Genomic DNA, 20,312 nt, shown 5'->3' with positions numbered 1-20,312 from the left:
ATGACAGGTGACATTGTGACAACTTACCCCACGCATACAGTTTAACTGTATCGACGTTTTTTTAAAAAAAAAAAAACATGAAACAAAATAAATACAAAAATAACTTTTCTATGAACTTGCCATATGCGTTTTAAACTAGATATTTATTTTATTTTTTTGTTTTGTTCATTGACCTATAGGCCTATACCGTGACCAAGATAATTTGGGATGTAAATACGTGTAAATAAATTAAGGCAATACGTTTACGTTAGTCTCTTGTATACAGAAGTATTCATAATCAGTGTTGATGTATCTTATTCTTTAACTCGTGTCAGGGAAGACACCTGCCTTTGTGTAATAACAGCGAAAGCTATCTTCAGAGAGCAAGCGACAAAACTGCTCTGAACTTCACATAATTTACAAGAATACAGCTTCTGTCCTGCCGGCCTGAACTGTTCCGTCACCTTATGATGGGAAGCGTGTAAAACGAGAAGAAGACGCAGAACAATCTCCATCAAGCGAGGAGGAAACTGCAAGGAAAACTCGGTGCACGCATGCGCAGACAGACTCCACCTCGCGGACACCGGCCTTGCTGCTCGCGCCGGAGAAAACAAGCTGCGTGGACGCGCTCGCAAAGCATGCGACTCAAAGCACTCCTCACGCATTTGGACTTGCTTTCGGAGTACATTTATCAGCAATAAAGGTAAACGGCGCTGTGATTGTCTGTTGCAAAATACTAGGTAGCTGTCTTGGACGTTTTATTTGTTGTAATTGTGGAATGCATAATGTTTGTGTGATGATGATGTTGTTGTGTTACAAGGAAACTTGGCTCCATGCATGTGTTCCCCTGTTTGATGCTAATGGGACACATGAGAGTGATTTTGTCGAATGGTGCATTAATAGAATGTGTCGGCAGCTCTGGTCATGCTTCTTAAGCAGATCGCGATTAATACGCGTTTAGGCTTCTTAAATAGCTGGAAGACTTTTGTTCGCTTCGTATTTACGGTAACGTTAGTCCCATGCAGCACGGAGTAGGCCGAGCGGAGGCCGCTGAGCTTCAGAGTTTGAATGACAGTTGCGCGAACCAATCAGAACGCTGGAGCTCGCGTCAGTCAGGGCTCTCGCCCAATCAAATTGTTTGCTGTTGTTGCGCATCGTTGTCGGCAACTGAACAATGTAATGTCAAAACAGCAATTTAAGATGCCAAGCGAATTACTTAAACTTTGTTTTGAGGGCTTGCCTCGTCGTTGTGAAGTGCAGGTCGTATCGCATAGCGGTTTTGTTCGCCTGCTGTCTTAAACTAAACAGCAGTCAGCGTCAAGTTCGCATAACGTACAACGTTGCACCCACGTTTTCTCCGCATGCTAAGTGCAGGAACAGTCGAGCGCCTGAATTCTTTGATATTTGCGTAGATATTTCCCTCCTTGTACCCAAAAACATGTTTCTTTTCAGTCTGTGGTTTGATGTACTGATTGCGACTTGTTAGGACAGGCGTGTAGAAATGAGCCGCTGGCCTGACAATAATAACAACGAGGAGGAAACGTATCGCGCGCCATTTGCGTCACGCAGCGCTCTAGAGCCTGTAGATTGCTGTGCGCGTGACCGTTAAACGGAAGAGCGGTGGGGTTTGTGTGAATGCATTGATTTAACCAAATGTGCCGGTTTCCCGCGGTCATGACGTATTTAAAATACATGCACCCTGTAGGAAAGTGTCTGTCCGCGCGAGAGTGAGTTATGAAACTCATGCGCGTGTTCACGTGATCATGATGAAGAACGGCGCGAGTGATGTCAGTGTTTCCTGGGTCTGTGATGCTTCGAGTTCCCTTGGCCTTCTTCCACTCTCCAGGCTGGCAAAATGAGCTCATTTAGATTTAAACGTTTTTCCTCACTCTACCAGCTTTGGGAAAGTGCTTAAGGGGACTCACAAAAATGAATTACCTCCTCACCCTCACGTCGTTTCCTAATATTACATAATGCATTTTAATTAATCTGAAATGCACTATTAACCACGTCACTGCTGAGATGGGGATACAGTCTTATGAAAATGTTAATTACTGTAAACTAAATGTCTTTTGTTTCCCCCCTGCACAAGCACAGCTTCTACACGTGGGTTATTTATTAGACAAAATATTAATAATTACTATGCATTTTATTATTATTATTATTATTATTATTATTATTATTATAGTGTCTTGTTGAACAACAGTTATGTAACTTATTACTTCCAGAAAGATAAGACATTGTTATTGTTTTTATTAATGTATTTATTATCATGCAAAACAATAAAAATTGGAACCTACTAATAAAACAAAACCTAATTAATTTAAAAAAAAAAAAATATATACAATGACAAATTTACAGGTCATGTCCAAATATGAGGTCATGTAAGCAAACAAGTAGGCCTGTGTCCACCAGTATGCTGTTGGTTTGAATGAGGAGGTTACTGAATGTGCTGAGTTTGAGTCTGTGTACTTGAATATCTCCCGTTTGCCCCTTTCCTTATTTTTACGTAACCTGTTTTTTTTCTCTTCTGTGGTTATTTTGCTTAGGACATTTTGTTTATTACAGGCTTTTTTTAATGTGTATTTTTTTAATAAATATTTATCTTAAAGATTTATCGATCATGAGTGAGCTCAGTGATAGTCCGTAATCGTTTAGACCCGTCATTGGACGTCTTTGCATAATTACTGTTTATGGATCCTTCTGCTGTTCAGGGGTTGTATGATTTCTAAATTATTGTTTTAAAATCATGTTTTGCATTGTGAAGTTTTGATCAACTAACTTAAAAAAAACACATGTATTGTAGCTTCAGAATCGATCGCTGTTAAGAACCTGATAATCACTTCCTGAGTGTTGTTGTGTTTTGTTTATTGTGCATGACAAATCACACTGAAGCACAAGATTTGTGCATGCTGTAAACAAACCAGCATGAGAGATGTGGTAAATATGGCATATTATAGCTCTTTTGTTGGTTTTGATTGCTTCTGTTGTCCTCATTTGTAAGTGCATTAAAGGATTTCAACCTGTCGAGGAACCCTGCATTACACCCTAGATAGCAGAGACCCAGTATCAGTATTCTGTATGGAATGTTATAAACCATATTATCTAATCTGTGATTGTGATTGCAAACTGCTTTTTGGAGGTGAAAAATGACAGTTCCAATCACCCAAAAGTTCATTCAGTCATTGAAATTATTTAGCAAAAGTACATAACCAATGCACAGCTGAAACCTGGCACTAATGAAAATTTGTATTGGGGACAAGATAAGCTTTGAAATAATCAGCTTTGAAATAAAAGTCTAATCATATTGTTGGGAAAAAGCGCTGGAAAAGGTCTCTCTTATGTAGTATATTGTTGAGCACCTTGGTTAGGTTAGGTGCTGTCCGAGAAACCCTTACCACCCACCACCTCATACCCCGTCCTGTCTTAAGTCTTATAGGTTGGTGTGCGAGTGTGTGACCAGCATGTCAAAGAGCCCTCCTCACAGGCGTGGGATCACGTTCGAGGTGGGAGCGCAGCTGGAGGCCAGGGACAGTCTGAAGAACTGGTCAGTGTCTTTCCTCTGCTTCCGTTCACTCGGTCTGATTGAAATTCAGATGCTTCACCAGCGCTGATGTCACTAGTTCCGTTGCATTCCAGGATTTATGAAAAGTTCTAAATTTAGCGTTTTAAATCATGTTGTGCTTGTTGAGTATTTATTTATTTCTTCATTCTCCCCTCAAACATTTTACAACCTTCAGAGACCCAGATGTGATGTGTTACTAATCTGAAATGACTCTGTCTGTTTTGTGTTGACAGGTATGCAGCTAGCATTGAGAAGATCGACTATGAAGACGAGAAGGTTTTGATCCACTACAGGCAGTGGAGTCACCGTTATGATGAATGGTTTGACTGGAGCAGTCCGTACCTCAGACCCGTGGAACGAATCCAGCTGAGGAAACGAGGTCTCCCTGAACGGCAGAGCGCTCCAGTAAGCACTTCCTGTCGAACTGTGCTGAGTCACTCACAGTCTGCATGGCCACAGTTGTTCTCTGACTAATGTTGCAAGATTATATATAGGTATGTTTCTCTTCTCAGGGCTTTCATGTCAACCAGAAAGTTCTTGCCAGCTGGTCAGACTGTCGGTACTACCCTGCTAAGATCCTGTCCCGGGATAAAGATGGTGTGTACTCACAGCACTCACATCATTAATTAATAATATCATCTTAAAAAACAACAAGAAAAAATCAGCCAAAACATAACAGTTTACCTTTGTCTTATGCTTAAAAATAAAAAAAAAATAATAAAAAATAATAATTCTATATATTATATTATGATTATAATTTCTTTAAAAACAATTATTTATATTATTAAAATTATATTTCATTTTTTAATGAAGGAATTAATACTTTTATTGAGCAAAGATGCATTACACTGATCCATTTCCATAAAAAATACTAAGTAGCTAAATGTTTTCAACATTGGTTATAATAATAATAATAATAAATGTTTAAATGATTGTGAGACTCAAGAAAATGAGTGAAATCACTTTATAAAAAATTATAATAAAATAAAAATAATAATAAATTATTATAAATAATAATACAAATATGTAAGATATTAAATTGTTATATTTCACAGTATTATTGTTTTTACTGTATTTTAACCCTAAACTTTTGTACAGTAATACATAAATATGAATATTAAACAAATTGTATATTTAACTGTGCTGATCATTTGACATATTTTACATGTGGCTTCAACTTAATTAAACACGGATAACATTGAATAACACACTTAAATGAAAGTTTTACATTTAGAAGATTTTTCATAATGTTACTTATAATGTTGTGATGCCTACATTCACTTGTAGCATTTAAAACAATTGATTAAAGTTATTAATTATGATTTGTATACAATACTATATCATTTTAATATCCGACATATATCAGTATCGGTGCATCTGTTTGCAGCTCTGTATTTTACATGTACACACATCACATTATGAAAGTGTTGAGCATTACAAATGGCTGTGCTTCTGTGCTGTCTCAGGTTTCTACACAGTGAAGTTTTTTGATGGAGTCATAAAGACAGTGAAGGGGATTAAGGTGAAGCCGTTCCGCAAGGTATGAGAAGTGATTGCCTCCGCTCTAATAATGATTAAACCAGGCCATTAAAATACAGGATTAATGAGTTTGTCTTTATCTACAGAGCTCTGAAGGCAAGACCAATCAGCAGACTCGAAAGCGGGGCGATCAGAACGGGAAAAAGTGGAAGGCCAAGGAGAACGGCAACAGCAGAAGTAACGGCTCGAGACACAGCACGTCTGACCAGGATGGAGAGAGCAAATCGGAGGAGGATGAAGACGACGCCACAGTGATGGATGAGTCCAGAAATCTCCAGAATGGTGGAGAGAGTGAAAGCTCTGAAACTAAGATATTGAACGAGTCAGAGCCGAGTTCTGCTGAGCATGACCAAAAACAGCCCAGTGAAGAAAACAGGACAGAACCGCTTGAAAATGGAGAAGCGAACACACCAGAGGAGAAAGAGATGAATGGAGGACAGGAGGAGTCCCAAGCACTTCAAAATGGCGTTGACAGGAACGACGGAGACAAGAGAGAGAAGGAAGAAGCGACAGATGAAAGCCCCGGTCTGCCCAGAAGGACACGGAGTAAGGTGGCAGATGGTGAGTCTGGTTTAGAGGAACATGGTGGTGTTACATCTGAACATTTGATTTTGTTTTGATTCAGTTCCAAGAGTTAGATTCAACCTCACACACTCCAACGGACAGCATTTGCTGAGTAGCTCTCTAGCTAATAGAAAGACAGTATCAAGAGAGGAGATATACATATGAATGGGAAGCTGAAGTTTATATCTGTAGGACGGGGAGTCCTGCCTTTCAGTTAAAAGAGCAAATTGCTTTGTTGATAGAAAATTAAAAAGAAGTTTTTGTTTGCACCAGAACATGCATGTCTGTTAGCTGGACCAGTGATTTGAGCTATAGAAGCTAATATGTGATGCCTTTGTTGTCAGTCTGCTGTTGGTTTGACATGGAGATTTGGTCGTTACTTAATAATGTTACAAAATATTTCTATTTCAAATAAATGCTGTTCTTTTGAACCTTCCATTCATCAAAGAATCCTTAAAAGAATGTATCACAGTTTCCATCAAAATAGTAAGCAGCGCAGTTGTTTTCATCATTGATAATAGTAAGAAATAAATAGAAAACGGTTATATAAAATAGTGATTTCTGAAGGATCATGTGACACTGAAGACTGGAGTAATTATGCTGAAAATTCAGTTTTGAACCACAGAAATAAGTTGGATTTTAAAATGTTCAAATAGAAAACGGTTATTTTAAATTGTAATAATAGTTATAATATTCAGGGATGTGATTTTTTTTTTCATATAAATACGTATTTCCGTATTTTCTGACCTCTGAGGGACGACCCATGTGATTCGCGTAGATACGAGGGTTTTTTTACTGCATGATGATTGAAATCGCGCAAATGACCTTAAGCTATTACCTAAATAAACTGTGAAAAGAAACATCATGGACCTGAGAGCACTGCACGAGAAACGTTTATAAATCTGTTGTTGTTTACAAAGAAGTTTCAGCGTCACATGATCCTTCAGAAATCATTCTAATATGCTGATTTGCTGCTTAAGAAACATTTCTCATTGTTATAAGTGTTAGAAACAGTTTTGCTGCTTAATATTTTTTGTGGAAACAATGATACCCCTCAAAAATTTGTATAAGATTTAAAAAAGAGAAATTAATAATTTTATTCATCATGCGTGAAAGTGACAAAAAGTGAGTGAAGGCATTTAAAATGATTTCTATTTAATAAATGCATTAACAAATTTAATTAATACATTTGATCAATGCAAAAAATGCTGTTCATTAAACTTTATCTATCAAAAAATCAAAAAATAAAGTGCATCATCATTTCCACACAAAATATGAAGCAGCAAAAAACATTGATAATAATCAGAAATGTTTCTTGAGAGTCAAATAAAATACCTTGATTAATGAAGAAAATTCTGCTTTGGAAAACTGGGAGTAGTGATGAAGAAAATTAACAATAGGATAAAAGAATAACAGGAATAAAATTACATTTTATCAAAATATTAAAATTGAAAACTTTTGTATTTGTAATAATATTTCACAATATTTCTTTCTTTTTTTAACTTTATTTTGATCAAATAAATTCAGCTTTGATGAACAGAAGATAGTTATTTCAAAATCATTAATAATTGTAATGTTTCCAAACTTTTTGCAGGTACTTTAATATATTATAGTAAAGTAGGCCTCTATAGAATTATTATTATTATAGTACTTTATTATAATATATTATTACATTGTTGTCATGATTATTAAATGCTGCTTTATATTTTTTACAGGACAGTATGTATTCTTACAATATCTTTTAATGTGCTAAAATATGTATTTTTAATAATAAGTGCTGGGGGTGTGGTTTGTGGGCGTGGCTCGGGGCGTGGTCAGATTTTCCTTATTTTTTTTGTCTCTAGCTGATCACATGCCTAAATAATAACTGTTTTATTATATTTTTTTGATCAAATAAATTAGTGAGCATAAGAGACTTAATACAAAAACATTTTTAAAATCTTATTGAACTTACCGATACTATCTAAACAGAAAATAACTGAGGAAAAACAAAAAAGATCAAAATTGCAACTAAGTTATATATTTTTGCTGGTGGCAATGAATTTTTAACCAGGTCAAGAGTTAACTTAGTAGTTTGGTAAGTTTTTCCTGTAAAGACTGAAAGTAGAGGATTGTTGGGTGATTTATCTCGTGTATTGGACTCAGACTTGATGATTCAATTTCTTGGCTTGTGTCTCTCACAGGAAAAGATGTGGAAAAGTCCAACGGTCCAGAACTGAGGAAGAGACGTGCATCAACGGGACAGATGCCACCGTCCAAAAGGAGCAGAGCCAATTCAAGCACAGGTTCATTCTCTTTTATTATCCTTCGTTTTTGTTGTTCCAGCTGCTGTTCTTTATGCTAGTTGGTGATTAAACCATCTGACAGGACACTGTGCCTCTGATCCCCTCATAGACAGAAACAGTCGATCCCAAATCAAACCGGACTCTGTCTCGGAGACTTCAGACAGTAAGGATGGCTCAACCAGTCCTGCAGAAAATGCAGCACCTAAAGAGGAGGCAGCATCCACCCCTGATCTCGGTAAACATCCTCCTCTGTTTCAGTTTGATCATCAAATGTGTTTGCTTAGACTGAATCATTATTGCTATTGGGATTTATTGCATGAGGCACCACTCCCATTTTCTTCAGAATATGTACAAATCTTGTTAATTCGACATTTATGCAGATATGTGATGTGCTAACTGATGCATTGCTTTCTCAGCTGCAGCAGTCAAACAGCCACAAACAATCCACCTTCCAACCACAAACAAGTATAGCAGAGAACCACGTGAGTACACCACCCTCGCTTTCACTCTCTCTCGCCGATACAGTGTAAAAACCTGCCGGTATGTGACCTCATTGCCCTTTTCCTCCCTCAGTGTACAGGGTCATCAAAAACCAGCCGCCCCCTATCCTGTCCATTGAGCTGGACCACAACCCGTTCAAATGCAAGATCGCAGGCTGCCTCAAGTCTTTCCGCAAGGCGTCTCTGCTGCACTACCACATGAAGTACTATCACGCACAGAGCGAGCCAAGCCCCCCTGGCTGCGCCCAGACGCACTCCTCAGACAAACAGAACCAAAGCCAGGAGACCCCTCGCAGGCGCCGGACCGTCTCGTCTTCCCACCGTTAGTGCACACTTCATCTATCAGTATTCACTTTAGCTGTTTGTGTGGGTGTTTGTTTTTGTTTGGGTTGCTGGTGAAATCCGGTCACATTTTGTCCATTTACTTAGCATTATAAACATGCCCATATAATGCTTGTTTACAAGGTCATCACCTTATTTTTGGGGGGTCTGCTAGGAGGCATTTACAAGATTTAAAGTTTTTTTTTTTTTTTTTTCTCATACTGAACATTGCTGCAGCACCTGTTTTCAATCTCTGCCTCAAATGCTCTGTTTTACTTCCAGTCTGTGATGCATGACAGTTATGTACTAAAAATGTAGTCTAAAAATGTTTTTTAAGTTAATGTATGGGTGACAACAATCTCAAAACGATTCCTGTCCACACAAATCCGTGAAAATGACTAAAAATGTTGCATTATTCATGCCACGTCAAACCCGTTTTCAAACGTTTGCATTTTCAGGCTCCCAAAAATGCTGTTGTTATGACATACATGAAATGCTTGCGAAATGCATAAAAAGTTTTCAATTTTTAGTTGAAAACGGTTGTCTTAATGAGAAAAACAGAAATGTGAGATGTAAAATCAGAATTCAGAGAAAATGCATACAGAATTGTGAAGTGTAAACTTACAATAATGAGTTTATAAGTCACAATTTTTGGAAGAAAGTAAAAAATATAAACTCAAAATAACAAGAAAAAAAAGTCACAATTGTGAAATTGTGGGGGGGGACAGAATTGCGAGACGTCAACTTACAATTTTGAGTTCATAAGTAAATTTTCAGACAAAAGAAAAAAATATATATATATATAAAAAAAACTCAAAATTACAAGAAAAACAGTAAATCACAATTACCTTTTTTATTTTGGAAATGTAAACCCAGAATTCTGAGCAGTCCATAGAATAGTGGATGTAATTGCGAGTTAAAGTCATAATTGCACATTTACAAGTAAAAAAATCTGAATTGCTAACTCCGTTCTGTGGAAACAAAAGTGAATTGTGAGATGTAGACCCACAGTTGTTTGAATTGTACGAAAATTGTGAGATTTAAACTGAATTCTGAGGGGGGAAGCATTAGTAAGTGTCCGTTTTATGAACTTCCTCCCGCAGATACTCCCTCTCCTCTGAGTGACAGTAAATCAGGTCGCACTCTATCGCCCCCTGCTGTCGCCATGCACCGGCAGCGCTCGGCCACGCTGGGCGCAGAGAGGAGCAAAGAGAACCAACACTTCAACCGCTCGCTGCATGACGACAGAGACTGGGTTGCCAAGGAAACAGGTATTGGAGAACATCCTGATCATTCCATGCTCATGCTGATTCCTCTGCATATTACCACAATTGGGCCATGACTGTAATAGAGATTGATTTTCTCATCTGAAGGAGCGAAAGAACGGGAGAGGCTGAGGGAGAAGCGGCAGAGGGATTTCTTCCGCATCAAACTGAAGAAAAAGAAGAAGAAGAAAAAAGGAAGTCGAAGTCAGGTGAGACGGCTGTTTTAGGGCAGTGGTGTCTCTGTGTCTTCAGCTCTCTGCTGTTCCCTCTGTTTGTCTGCTGCAGCTGCAAACTTTTCTAAAGTATTTCTCATTTATGTAAAATTACTGCGGACCAGTAATGATGTCATGCTCTAGGGTTTCTTTTTGGCATATATAACAAACTATTTATGACAAGGTATGCATTTAAAAGTAAAAATAATATCTTCTTATGCCATGCTAAAAACCATCCAGCTTTTTAAACTCATTATTTTTAAAATATCCCTTAAACTCATCCTTTTTTAAATGAACAAATTAATTAATATATTTAAGACTATTTAACCAATGATTTAAAATGTAGTTAAAATAATAGTAATTATTAAAAATAAATTGATATTTAAAACAATTTACGATTTTTAAAATGTTTAAATAAAATAATAAAAATGTTTTTATAATTGTTTTAAATGCACATTTTAAATAGCATTTTAAAGAATATTAGCAAGTTTGTTTGTTTTTTTTTTTTTTTTTTTTTTTTTTCATTTACCATTCGAGATTAAAAAAAAAAAAATGCTGTTGGACATTTCACTCATGGAGGCAACCAATCAGCTTTTGATTCATTTTCAAGAGCCACTCCCTCTCCCACATGCCACTCAAAGTAGATGCAAGATGATGTACAGATTCTCTTTTAAATGAAACACACTCATTTTACCCAGTATTTATTCAATCAACTTATTTATGAATTTTGAATATAGAAACTGTCAGTCATTTTCAACACATTTAAATCACAGCACAATGTGTCAGCGTTGGGACACCAAATCTATGTGTCATTCATCTTGAGTTATTAATAGACTCTTAAACTGCGGAGCTGCCCACGCAATGAGTGTTTTGGTTGCCAATCCCCCTTGACAGCATCAAGAAGATCAGATCTACAAGCAGCCTCGTCAGTGAGGAACAACTGTGTTTAACCCTGTGTGGCGTCTGCTCTTCCTCCTCTGACAGACTGTTACAGCACTGAGGAGAGCATTGGCCTAAAGCCTCTCCCCTGCAATCTGAATTCGGCCCACAAATTGCCCCTCTCCCTCACACACCGATCCTACACGGGACAGTGCCCCGAAAAGATGCTCAGCCAGGGTGGGTACCACAGAGCGCAGGTCCTCCGAACTCCTCACCGCTGCCTGCTTTGTGTTTTTCTCCTGCTTTGATGTCTTTCAGTGTCTTGACTGATTGTCACCGTCAGATGTGTTTAGTCATTCCTGCTCTTCAGATTTTTCTCTGTAGTGTTTTGTGTGTTTAACGTGTGTGCATGTGTGTTTAGAGTAGCTGATTGTCTCGCATGGATGACTGTGTTATAAAAACAGATCAGATCGGCTGCTTTAGTGTGTATTGTGGTCTTCTTGTTTCCTCCAGGTGAAGACAGCAGCAGTGATTTGTCCTCAGACAGTCCTGTATGGAGTGAGGACGAGTCTGACGCTGAGCTGGATCTGAACGTGCCCCTCTCAGAGCAGGGTGTGGAAACAGTCACTCAAGGCTCTGAGATCGTACGCTGTATTTGTGAAGTGCAGGAGGAGAACGACTTCATGATACAGGTGAACTACCGCCTTCTGAAATCTGACCAGACCTCCATTTGATACATTTGTTGACAAACCAACCTCAAATGAAAAAGTCTGTTTTGACCATAAACTTGATTGTATTGCCTATAAAACAAACATTAGAACTTTCACATATACTTTATTTTTATTTTTTTATATATATACACAGGTATTTCACTGTAATTGAATAATACATTTCTTATACATTACATTATTAGTGTGTGTGTGTGTGTGTGTGTGTGGGTATATATATATATATATATATATATATATATATATATATATATATATATATATATATATATATATATATATATCTATGTATATATATATATATATATATATATATATATATATATATATATATATATATATATATATATATATATATATATATAGACTGTATATAGATAGATAGATATTGATTTATTTATATGTATAATTACATAATCAATATTAAATATTTGCATTACTAAAGTTTTGTATACAAAAATATCAGAAAAAATGCCATCTTTTTATCTACAAAAATACAAATATAAATAATCTAAAAAAGACAGTAGCATCATTGCTCAGGTCAGTTCAGTGATAATTCAGTTCAGATAAAAAAAAGAAAAATCAGTTTTGAAAGTAGTTCAATTCAGTTATAAGCAGTTCCACACAAGGCAGCAATGATTCAGTTCAGTATCAGTGCTGATACAAGACGCAAATCAGCTGTAAATGTTGAGCTCTGCAGAGAACAATGATCATTCAGCTTAAAGGGTTAGTTCACCCAAAAATGAAAATTCTATCATTAATTACTCATCTTCATGTCGTTCCAAACCTGTAAAACCTTCGTTTATCTTCGGAACACAAATTAAGATATTTTTGATGAAATCCGAGAGCTCTCTGACCCTCCAGAGACAATAACACAACTGACACGTTGAAGGCCCAGAAAGCAAGTAAGAATATTGTTAAAATAGTCCATGTGACATCAGTGGTTCAACCTTAATTTTATGTAGCAACGAGAATGCTTTTTGTGCGCAAAGAGAACAAAAATAACGACTTCCTTTAATTTCTTCATTTCTGTGTCGGTCTTCGATGTGTTTTCACAAGAGTACCATGACGCATAACCCTATCCCTTTAATGCAGATTTGTTCTCATCCGATGGTGCCAGTTTTATGTTTCCTGGAAGTCATTATAGTATAACGAAAAAAATCAGTGCGCCGAATCTAAAACAGTTAAGCACTGGCACAATTACTTGACTTATTTTGTGAATTATTAATTATTTAATGTGGTGAGACAAGTTCAGCAGTTGTCTGAGAGACTGAAGGATGTTTCCTGTGCTCTCTGCAGTGTGATGAGTGTTTGTGCTGGCAGCATGGGACGTGTATGGGACTGTATGAGGACAGTGTGCCAGACAGCTACAGCTGCTACATCTGCAGAGACCCACCAGGTGAGACACCAGAACTTCCCCAAACCATCTCAGTTTAGCACATGGTAGTTTTGTTATTCATCTATCTGATCTGTGTGTGTTGGCAAAAAAGAACAAGGATCAAAATATAACAACCACTTCAATAGATTTTGTTGTCTGGCTTTGTGTTAATCTTTAAATATGCATGTTTCTGTATGCAGCCCAGAGGCAGAGTCAAAGGTACTGGTATGATAAAGACTGGCTGAGCAGCGGTCACATGTATGGCTTGTCTTTCCTGGAGGAGAACTACTCCCACCAGAACAGTAAGAAAGTGGCAACTGCCCATCAGCTTCTGGGGGACGTCCACCGTGTGTTTGAGGTCCTGAATGGCCTGCAGCTGAAGATGAGCATCTTACAGTAAGTAATTCCCCTGCTTGTATGCTCTCGATGCGACCAGCTGTTTGATTAATAAAGTGAAAGATTGAGGTATGACTCAAAGCTGCCCTCTTTTTAGGACACAAGCTCATCCAGACCTGAAGTTCTGGCGGCAGCCCTGGAAGTCTGCAGACGGCCTACGGAGGAAGACGGCAGGTGACTCGGGCATAGCTACTCCCTTCCCTTCCTCACCCCCTTCGAATGAGTTTGAGACATTGAAGAGCGAAGTCCCATCGCCTGTGGAGACGCATTGCTCTTTCCAGGACTCATACATTAGCAGCGAGCACTGCTACCAGAAGCCCCGTACGTACTACCCGGCGGTGGAGAGAAGACTTGTGGTGGAGACACGGTGCGGTTCTGAGCTGGAGGACAGTCTTAGGAGCACCGAGGACCTACTAGAGATGGCCGAGCAGAGGTACGGCACACTGCTGGACCACGAACAGCACAAGCTTCAGCTGGCTGACCGCTCCTTTAGTAAGGTAAGTTACAAGCAACTTGTTAATTTTCTGCCAAATGCACACTACAAAAAATAAGCTTGTTGGCCAGTGTACATTTAAAGACTCACATGTTATGTTTTGTTAGTGCACACAGTATACAACCAATCTGAGAATTCATGTTGCAGCATTGTCAGAATTGAAATGTTTTCAAATCAATTTGAGAACTTGTTTTAAAATTAATCAATTCAAAGTTTGATTTTAATGTGTTTGAAATCTGTTTTCATACAAGTTGATAATCTATTTTCAAAGCAGTTGGAGGACGGTTTTAAAACCTTTTATTTAGTCTGTTTTCAAAATCGTTTGAGTTCTATTTTCGAACCAGTTCTAACCAGTTCAAAGTCTGTTTTCAGAACGGTTGATTTGTCTGTCTTCAAGCCAGCTTGATGTTTATCATCCAGACAGTTCAAAGTCTGATATTAAAAATGGTTTGAAATGTTTTTATACCAGTTGATAATCTGTTTTCATACCAGTTAGAAATCGGTTTTCAAATCAGTTTGATATCTTGTCAAGGCAGTTCAAGGTCTTTTTCAAAGTGTTTTCACAATGGTTAAAATGTTTTTTTTAAACCAATTTGTTGTCTGTTGTCAAATCAGCTCAAAGTCCATTTTCAAACCAGTTCACAATCTGTCATAGGCCCTGTTTACATCTGGTCACTACATGCGGTTTTTGTGGTTGGATATCTATCTGATTTGTTAAAATGGTTCAATTTACACTTAAATAAATGCGTCTCCACAAAACGGATATCTTCAGTTCCCGCGCTATGTGCAAATTTAACTGCGTTCACGTCAACGAAAGCAATAGATACGTGCTGCGTTTTATTTATCATCAGCTAATTTCAAGATCAAAAAACGCAACAGCGGCGAGAGTGGCATCAGCACTTCAAAAATGTTATGCTTAATACTTTTAATGAAGATAATTGTGTGCGGTGTCTGCGGCTTACTTTCAGTTTCCTTGCGTTGCATTTGCGCTGTCATATCTGACTATAACACGTCATATAGCCTATAAAACACTCACACATTTATTATTTTTATATTTTGGTGGTTTCAATAACCAGATGCATTTACACTTGTCCAGTTTTCATCTTAAATGCGTCCTCCTGAAGTGGTTTGAGCGATCAGATTTAAATCCATCTCTACAGTGTTTTGGAGGACATTTACACCTGGTATTTTCACAATCGGATAGCTATCCAATCAGAGAAAGCGCATAACATAACCAGGTGTAAACAGGCCTATATTGTCAGCAAATAGTTGCAATTTCCACTCAGTAGATCGCCATATTTCATGCATTGTTTTGCTGTGCATATAAAAACTGAACTAATTTGTTTTGGACTGCAGACAAATGTCTCATTGATGACACATTTAGATCATGCTTCATTCATTCTTCATCATCAATAACTGAGAAAACATCAGTACACACCAAACATGTGTCTCACTGGTTTCTCTCGTCAGGAGCTGGAGTGCCGTATGAAACGACTGGTTTCCACAGAGCAGGAAAAGAGCTGTGTGGTAGAAATCAAGGAAGAGGAGCCTGACCCTGTGACCGCTGACCCAAAGCCTGACCCTGACCTTGTGCTGCACCAGCAGTGGCAGCTGAACCTGCTGGAGCACATTGAAGCCGTGCAGGATGAGGTGACGCACAGAATGGACCTTATCGAGCGAGAACTAGACGGTGAGACACTTACAAAACACATTTCCTGGTTTAAAATCAATAAACTGTAAACATAATTTCAGATTGATTTACTTGATTTCTTTATTTGTGATAACATGTCGATATCGTTATGCAGTGCTGGAGAGTTGGCTAGACTACACAGGTGAGCTGGAACCTCCAGATCCTCTTGCGCGCCTCCCTCAGCTGAAACATCGCATCAGACAGCTCCTGACTGACCTGGGAACGGTCCAGCAGATCGCACTCTGCTCCTCGTCCTCTTGAGGGCGCCGGAGAACATGCAAACAGTTCACACTCAATTGAATGCACACAGAGTTCCTTAAAACTGCTGAAATACTTACATGTGCCTGTGTTTTGAGAGGAAACCCTTAAATGATTCAAGCTGACGTCAGTGTGACAGTTTCTGTGGCACATGCGTGTTGGAGTGATGGGTCTGGTCAGCAGTTTAACAGTAGTGACCGGTTAGAAAAGACTGATGGAAATTGAGGCTAACCATACCTGATGCAAACAACAGGTTGTGTTTTTTGTTTTTTTTTGTGGAATATAATGCTTCATTGTAGCACTTAGCTATGTCTGTCATAGACTTAGGAGGTATTTTGTTATTGTTTATTTCCATGTAATTTTCTCTGTATTCTTCACATGCTAAATAATTGTTTTCTGTTAATTCATAAGTGTTTAATAAGTGATCATTTTTGACTCTCTTGGCACTTCTTTGCTCTGGGTGAAGAGCTTAAGGACCCTAATGGTATTTTACTGTAGTTAAAGAAAAAATGTTACATATGAGTATAACAATATGAAAAAATATATTTTAATCTGAAAAATATGTGCATTTTACTTTTATATTTGTACTAAGAAGTCATGTTATCTTGTAAATAACCCAACCAATTGCAACAGTTTTTGATCTAAACTGTTGCATTTACAGTAAAGACTTTCTGTAAACTCTGATCTGTTGTGAATACTGTAGTTGTGGGCTTCCTGCCTATAACCCTCTAATTTTTTGACAATTGATGTTGCTTTCATTTCAAAGCAGTGAACTTTGTTTCCACTGGTACAAAAAACAAGCACAGAAAGTTGTTCTCTTGCAAACTGAATCTTTGTTTGTATATTTCTTTCTTTTTTTTTTCAATGTTTCACTGTTTCTGATACCGTTTTGTTGATTTTTCTGTTGCTTTCAAGTCTACAAGATTGATTTTGATTAAGACATTAGATGCATTTAAGTTATTGTAATTGTGAATTTAAGTTATTGATTCTGCCACCTTTTTACATCTGTCTGTTGGTTTTATTTTATACAGTGTGAGTATTGTATGTTCAGAAAGAGAACGAGAGAAAAGCTGGGGTCTTTTTAGTGTTCTCACCCTGTGGTGCATTTTTTCCTCTCTCTCTCTCTCGACTATTACTGTTTTTAAAAAAAATCTAACTGTGCTTGATCTATTATTTCAGGCCAATCTGAGTGTCATTCACCCTCAAACACGCAAACTACATTTGTTATAAAATCCTGCCAACAGGTATTTGGAGGGCTTGTGTTTTGTTGTTAACTTTCTCTGTACAGCTAGTGAGCAACTGACAGTCCATTGATTGTTTTTCAGTATTGTGTATTATATTTTTAAATCTGCCCTGTTGCTTTCCAGGCATTGAAAATCTAGCTATGATTTACAAGTATTGCAGTCCTTTTATTTTTACGTTTAATTTTTCCATCATTGGAATCTTTTTACGTTGGGGTCCCTGGGAATCTATAATATATACACATAATCCAACTGCAAGAAAATAAATGCAAACATTTAAACTCCAAGTTGTTTGTTTTTACTCTGCTTATTCCTAGATTTTTTAATGCTTTATTGCAAGGTTGTAGAATAACACAGTGGTTCTCAACCACATTCCTAGAGGACCCCCATCACCGCACATTTTGCATGTCTCCTTAATCAAACACACCTGATTCAGGTCACCTGCTCATTAGTAGAGACTCACAGACTTGAAATGGGTGTGTCAGACAAAGGAGACATGCAAAAAGTGCAGTGATGGGGGTCCTCCAGGAATGTAGTTGAGAACCACAAATTATAGTTAACACTTAAATAATGTTTAAGTGATTGTAAATTATTTTAAATCATAAATCTACAACAATCCCTTATGAAAATTAACCATGGTTTTACTACCAAAAAAAAAGTAAAACTGGTTATACAAATGGTAATGAATACGCCCAAAAAACATGGTTACCACACTTTTACTATAATAAAATCATGGTTAATTTTCCTAAGGGAATAATGACAACAATGTATTTTTCTTTAACCCTCTGTTGCTCTTCGGTCTCTTTGACAACATTTTTCTGTTTTGATTTTTTTTAAATTACAGCTTCATCTGAATGGTATGAAACTTTGGATTGTGAACACACATACAAAAGGAAGGCATGATTTGAGCAGGCTAAAAAAAAATTAAATAGTCAATAGTCTTCGGTCAAAAATGACCAACCATAGGAAATGAATGGGAAATTGACAAAAATCAGATAATTTTTGTGTGTACAATCTACAAATCTGTCACAATGCAGAAAAAAGTACACAGCAATAACAGAGTGAAAAAAACATCAAGAGTGCAAAACAAACACATCCACTCACACGCACACCTATGAAGTGTGTGAATGTAACACAGCAAATATGTAAAATAGAAGCAATAATTAAACTACAATGCAGTAAAAATTGGACAACAAGGAAGGGGTTGCACTTTAAAACATCAAGAGTGCAAAACAGACACATACACTCACACACACACACACACACACATAGACATACACAATTATGCACATTCAAATGAACTGGTATGGCTATAACCATACAAAACGAGTTGGAAAACTGAAATCACATCAGACACAGAAGTATTAAGCTCTGATAAAACATTCCTGGTCATTTTTGTTGCATTTTTATGGAATTTTAATGTTTTGTGTAACAAAATGCATTCTCTGTGTTCAGGTTTGACTGTAGTAATAATAATTCAAAAACCGATGCTTCAAAGCAACATTTTAAATAAAAAAAAATTAAAAATCTAAACCTTTACAAAAAATTGTCTTTAAGAATGTCTAAATATATATCTAAACCCAGAACTTAATAAAAATAAGTAAAAACAATTAGAGAATTTATAGGCTTTTATATAGAGCTTTATAGCAGGAATCTATGAGACACTAAACCATGGAATTGCAGATGTTTTTCTTATCTTACTCCCACCAGATGGCTCTAATCTCTAATCTAATCTAAAATTGGATTTTAAAGGCATTGACTCTATTTTCACATGAAATACTGAATTTATTGAAAAGTAATAGTTTTTTTTATACCTAGCCTATATTTTCAATGGCAAGAAATTGATCATAATTATTTCATAAATATTAATTAGTACAATTAAATTATCTGCTAAATACAAAATAAAAAAGAATAAATATTATAGAACAAACAATATGTTACAATTGGTTTATTCACTTTTGAAGATGGAGATCACAAGTGTGACTCACAAAAGAGGAGCACCACAGGGTTAAAAAAAAGCACTTAAATACACGGTTAAATGTCATTACATCTAGCCACTGTAGCCTATTACTAAAAATGTGAAGTTAGTAATGTTTCTTGTAAGTCGTCACCTGTCCAGAGGCTGCGCGCGCGCGAGCTCCTCCTCCGTCAGCGCGAGAAAGCTAGAGCTGCGCCACTCCGCTCGCGCTCTCTCCAGTGACCACAACACGCCGCACAAGTGTCTCCGGCTGCGTTCAGTTCCGATCCAGACCAGCACATTTCGATCCTCGTGAACGGTGAGTAGTGATATCTTTTCGTGTTTAAGTCCTGGTGTTTGAATGTATTTCATGAAGTTCGTCAGTTCTTGCGCGAGCGCTCTGTGCTGAACGCGAGCTAACAGCAGACTAGCGCGAGAGAACGACCGAATGAGACGAAACGGGACGCGCAGTCCATAATACTTAAAAATAGAGCTGTTTTGTCGAGAACAGACGTGTAGGAAGGTAACGATGTCATTATCGCCTCTTTCCCCGTTACCGCTTGAAGCGTCGATGTGCCAAAGTCTGATAACCGTCTTCAGCAGCAGCTAACGTTAGTCCTGTCATATCCAGTGCACATGACTATTCGACTAAACATGGTACATGTGATTCATGGTTTGAGTGTTGTTTTTAGTTAGTGTTGTGTTTTGTCTGTTTGAACGTGTTAACCGCTGTTTAGCACTCTGAAGTGAGGAGTTTAACGAGCCACCGAGCACTTCCATGATCCAGGATCAGCCCCGTTTGGACTTTACTCTCTTCAGACACGGAGAGACTTGCTGAACATAAATCTCTGTTCTATCTGAAATGTGTCCCTAGAAGATACAACTTGGATCAGTTTTAAATAAATGATGCTGTGTTACCGTAGATGCAACAGGGCTGATCGTTGGGCTTCTTTGCACATATTTTATAAAAGGGTTTTTAACCCAGTTTCCCAAAATACTTCAAGTGAAACAACACAGCAAAGCCATCTGATTAGTGACACGAGTCCAGATGCTCTTCACCAA

At 37.5% G+C, this 20,312-nt stretch overlaps 1 protein-coding gene and 1 pseudogene across 1 annotated transcript; both read left to right on the top strand.

Annotated features, from left to right (window-relative positions):
• Positions 1-503: 503 nt before the first annotated feature.
• LOC109057582 (PHD finger protein 20-like) lies at positions 504-17,580 on the top strand. Its single transcript, XM_042750504.1, is given in 20 exon segments — positions 504-682; positions 3,419-3,526; positions 3,778-3,949; positions 4,057-4,141; positions 5,011-5,084; positions 5,170-5,644; positions 7,831-7,932; positions 8,042-8,167; positions 8,349-8,414; positions 8,506-8,754; positions 9,857-10,024; positions 10,127-10,206; positions 10,209-10,227; positions 11,215-11,346; positions 11,623-11,801; positions 13,137-13,236; positions 13,416-13,611; positions 13,709-14,108; positions 15,575-15,794; positions 15,910-17,580. Coding segments are annotated over 19 exon segments (3,072 nt in total). The 5' UTR covers positions 504-682; positions 3,419-3,443; the 3' UTR covers positions 16,056-17,580.
• Positions 17,581-19,419: 1,839 nt separating this feature from the next.
• Positions 19,420-20,312, top strand: part of LOC109068014 — a 68,291-nt pseudogene continuing 67,398 nt past the window's right edge.

Source organism: Cyprinus carpio, chromosome B23, assembly GCF_018340385.1.
Source record: "Cyprinus carpio isolate SPL01 chromosome B23, ASM1834038v1, whole genome shotgun sequence".
Lineage (NCBI taxonomy): Eukaryota > Metazoa > Chordata > Actinopteri > Cypriniformes > Cyprinidae > Cyprinus > Cyprinus carpio.
This window is presented reverse-complemented; position numbering and strand designations above follow the sequence as displayed.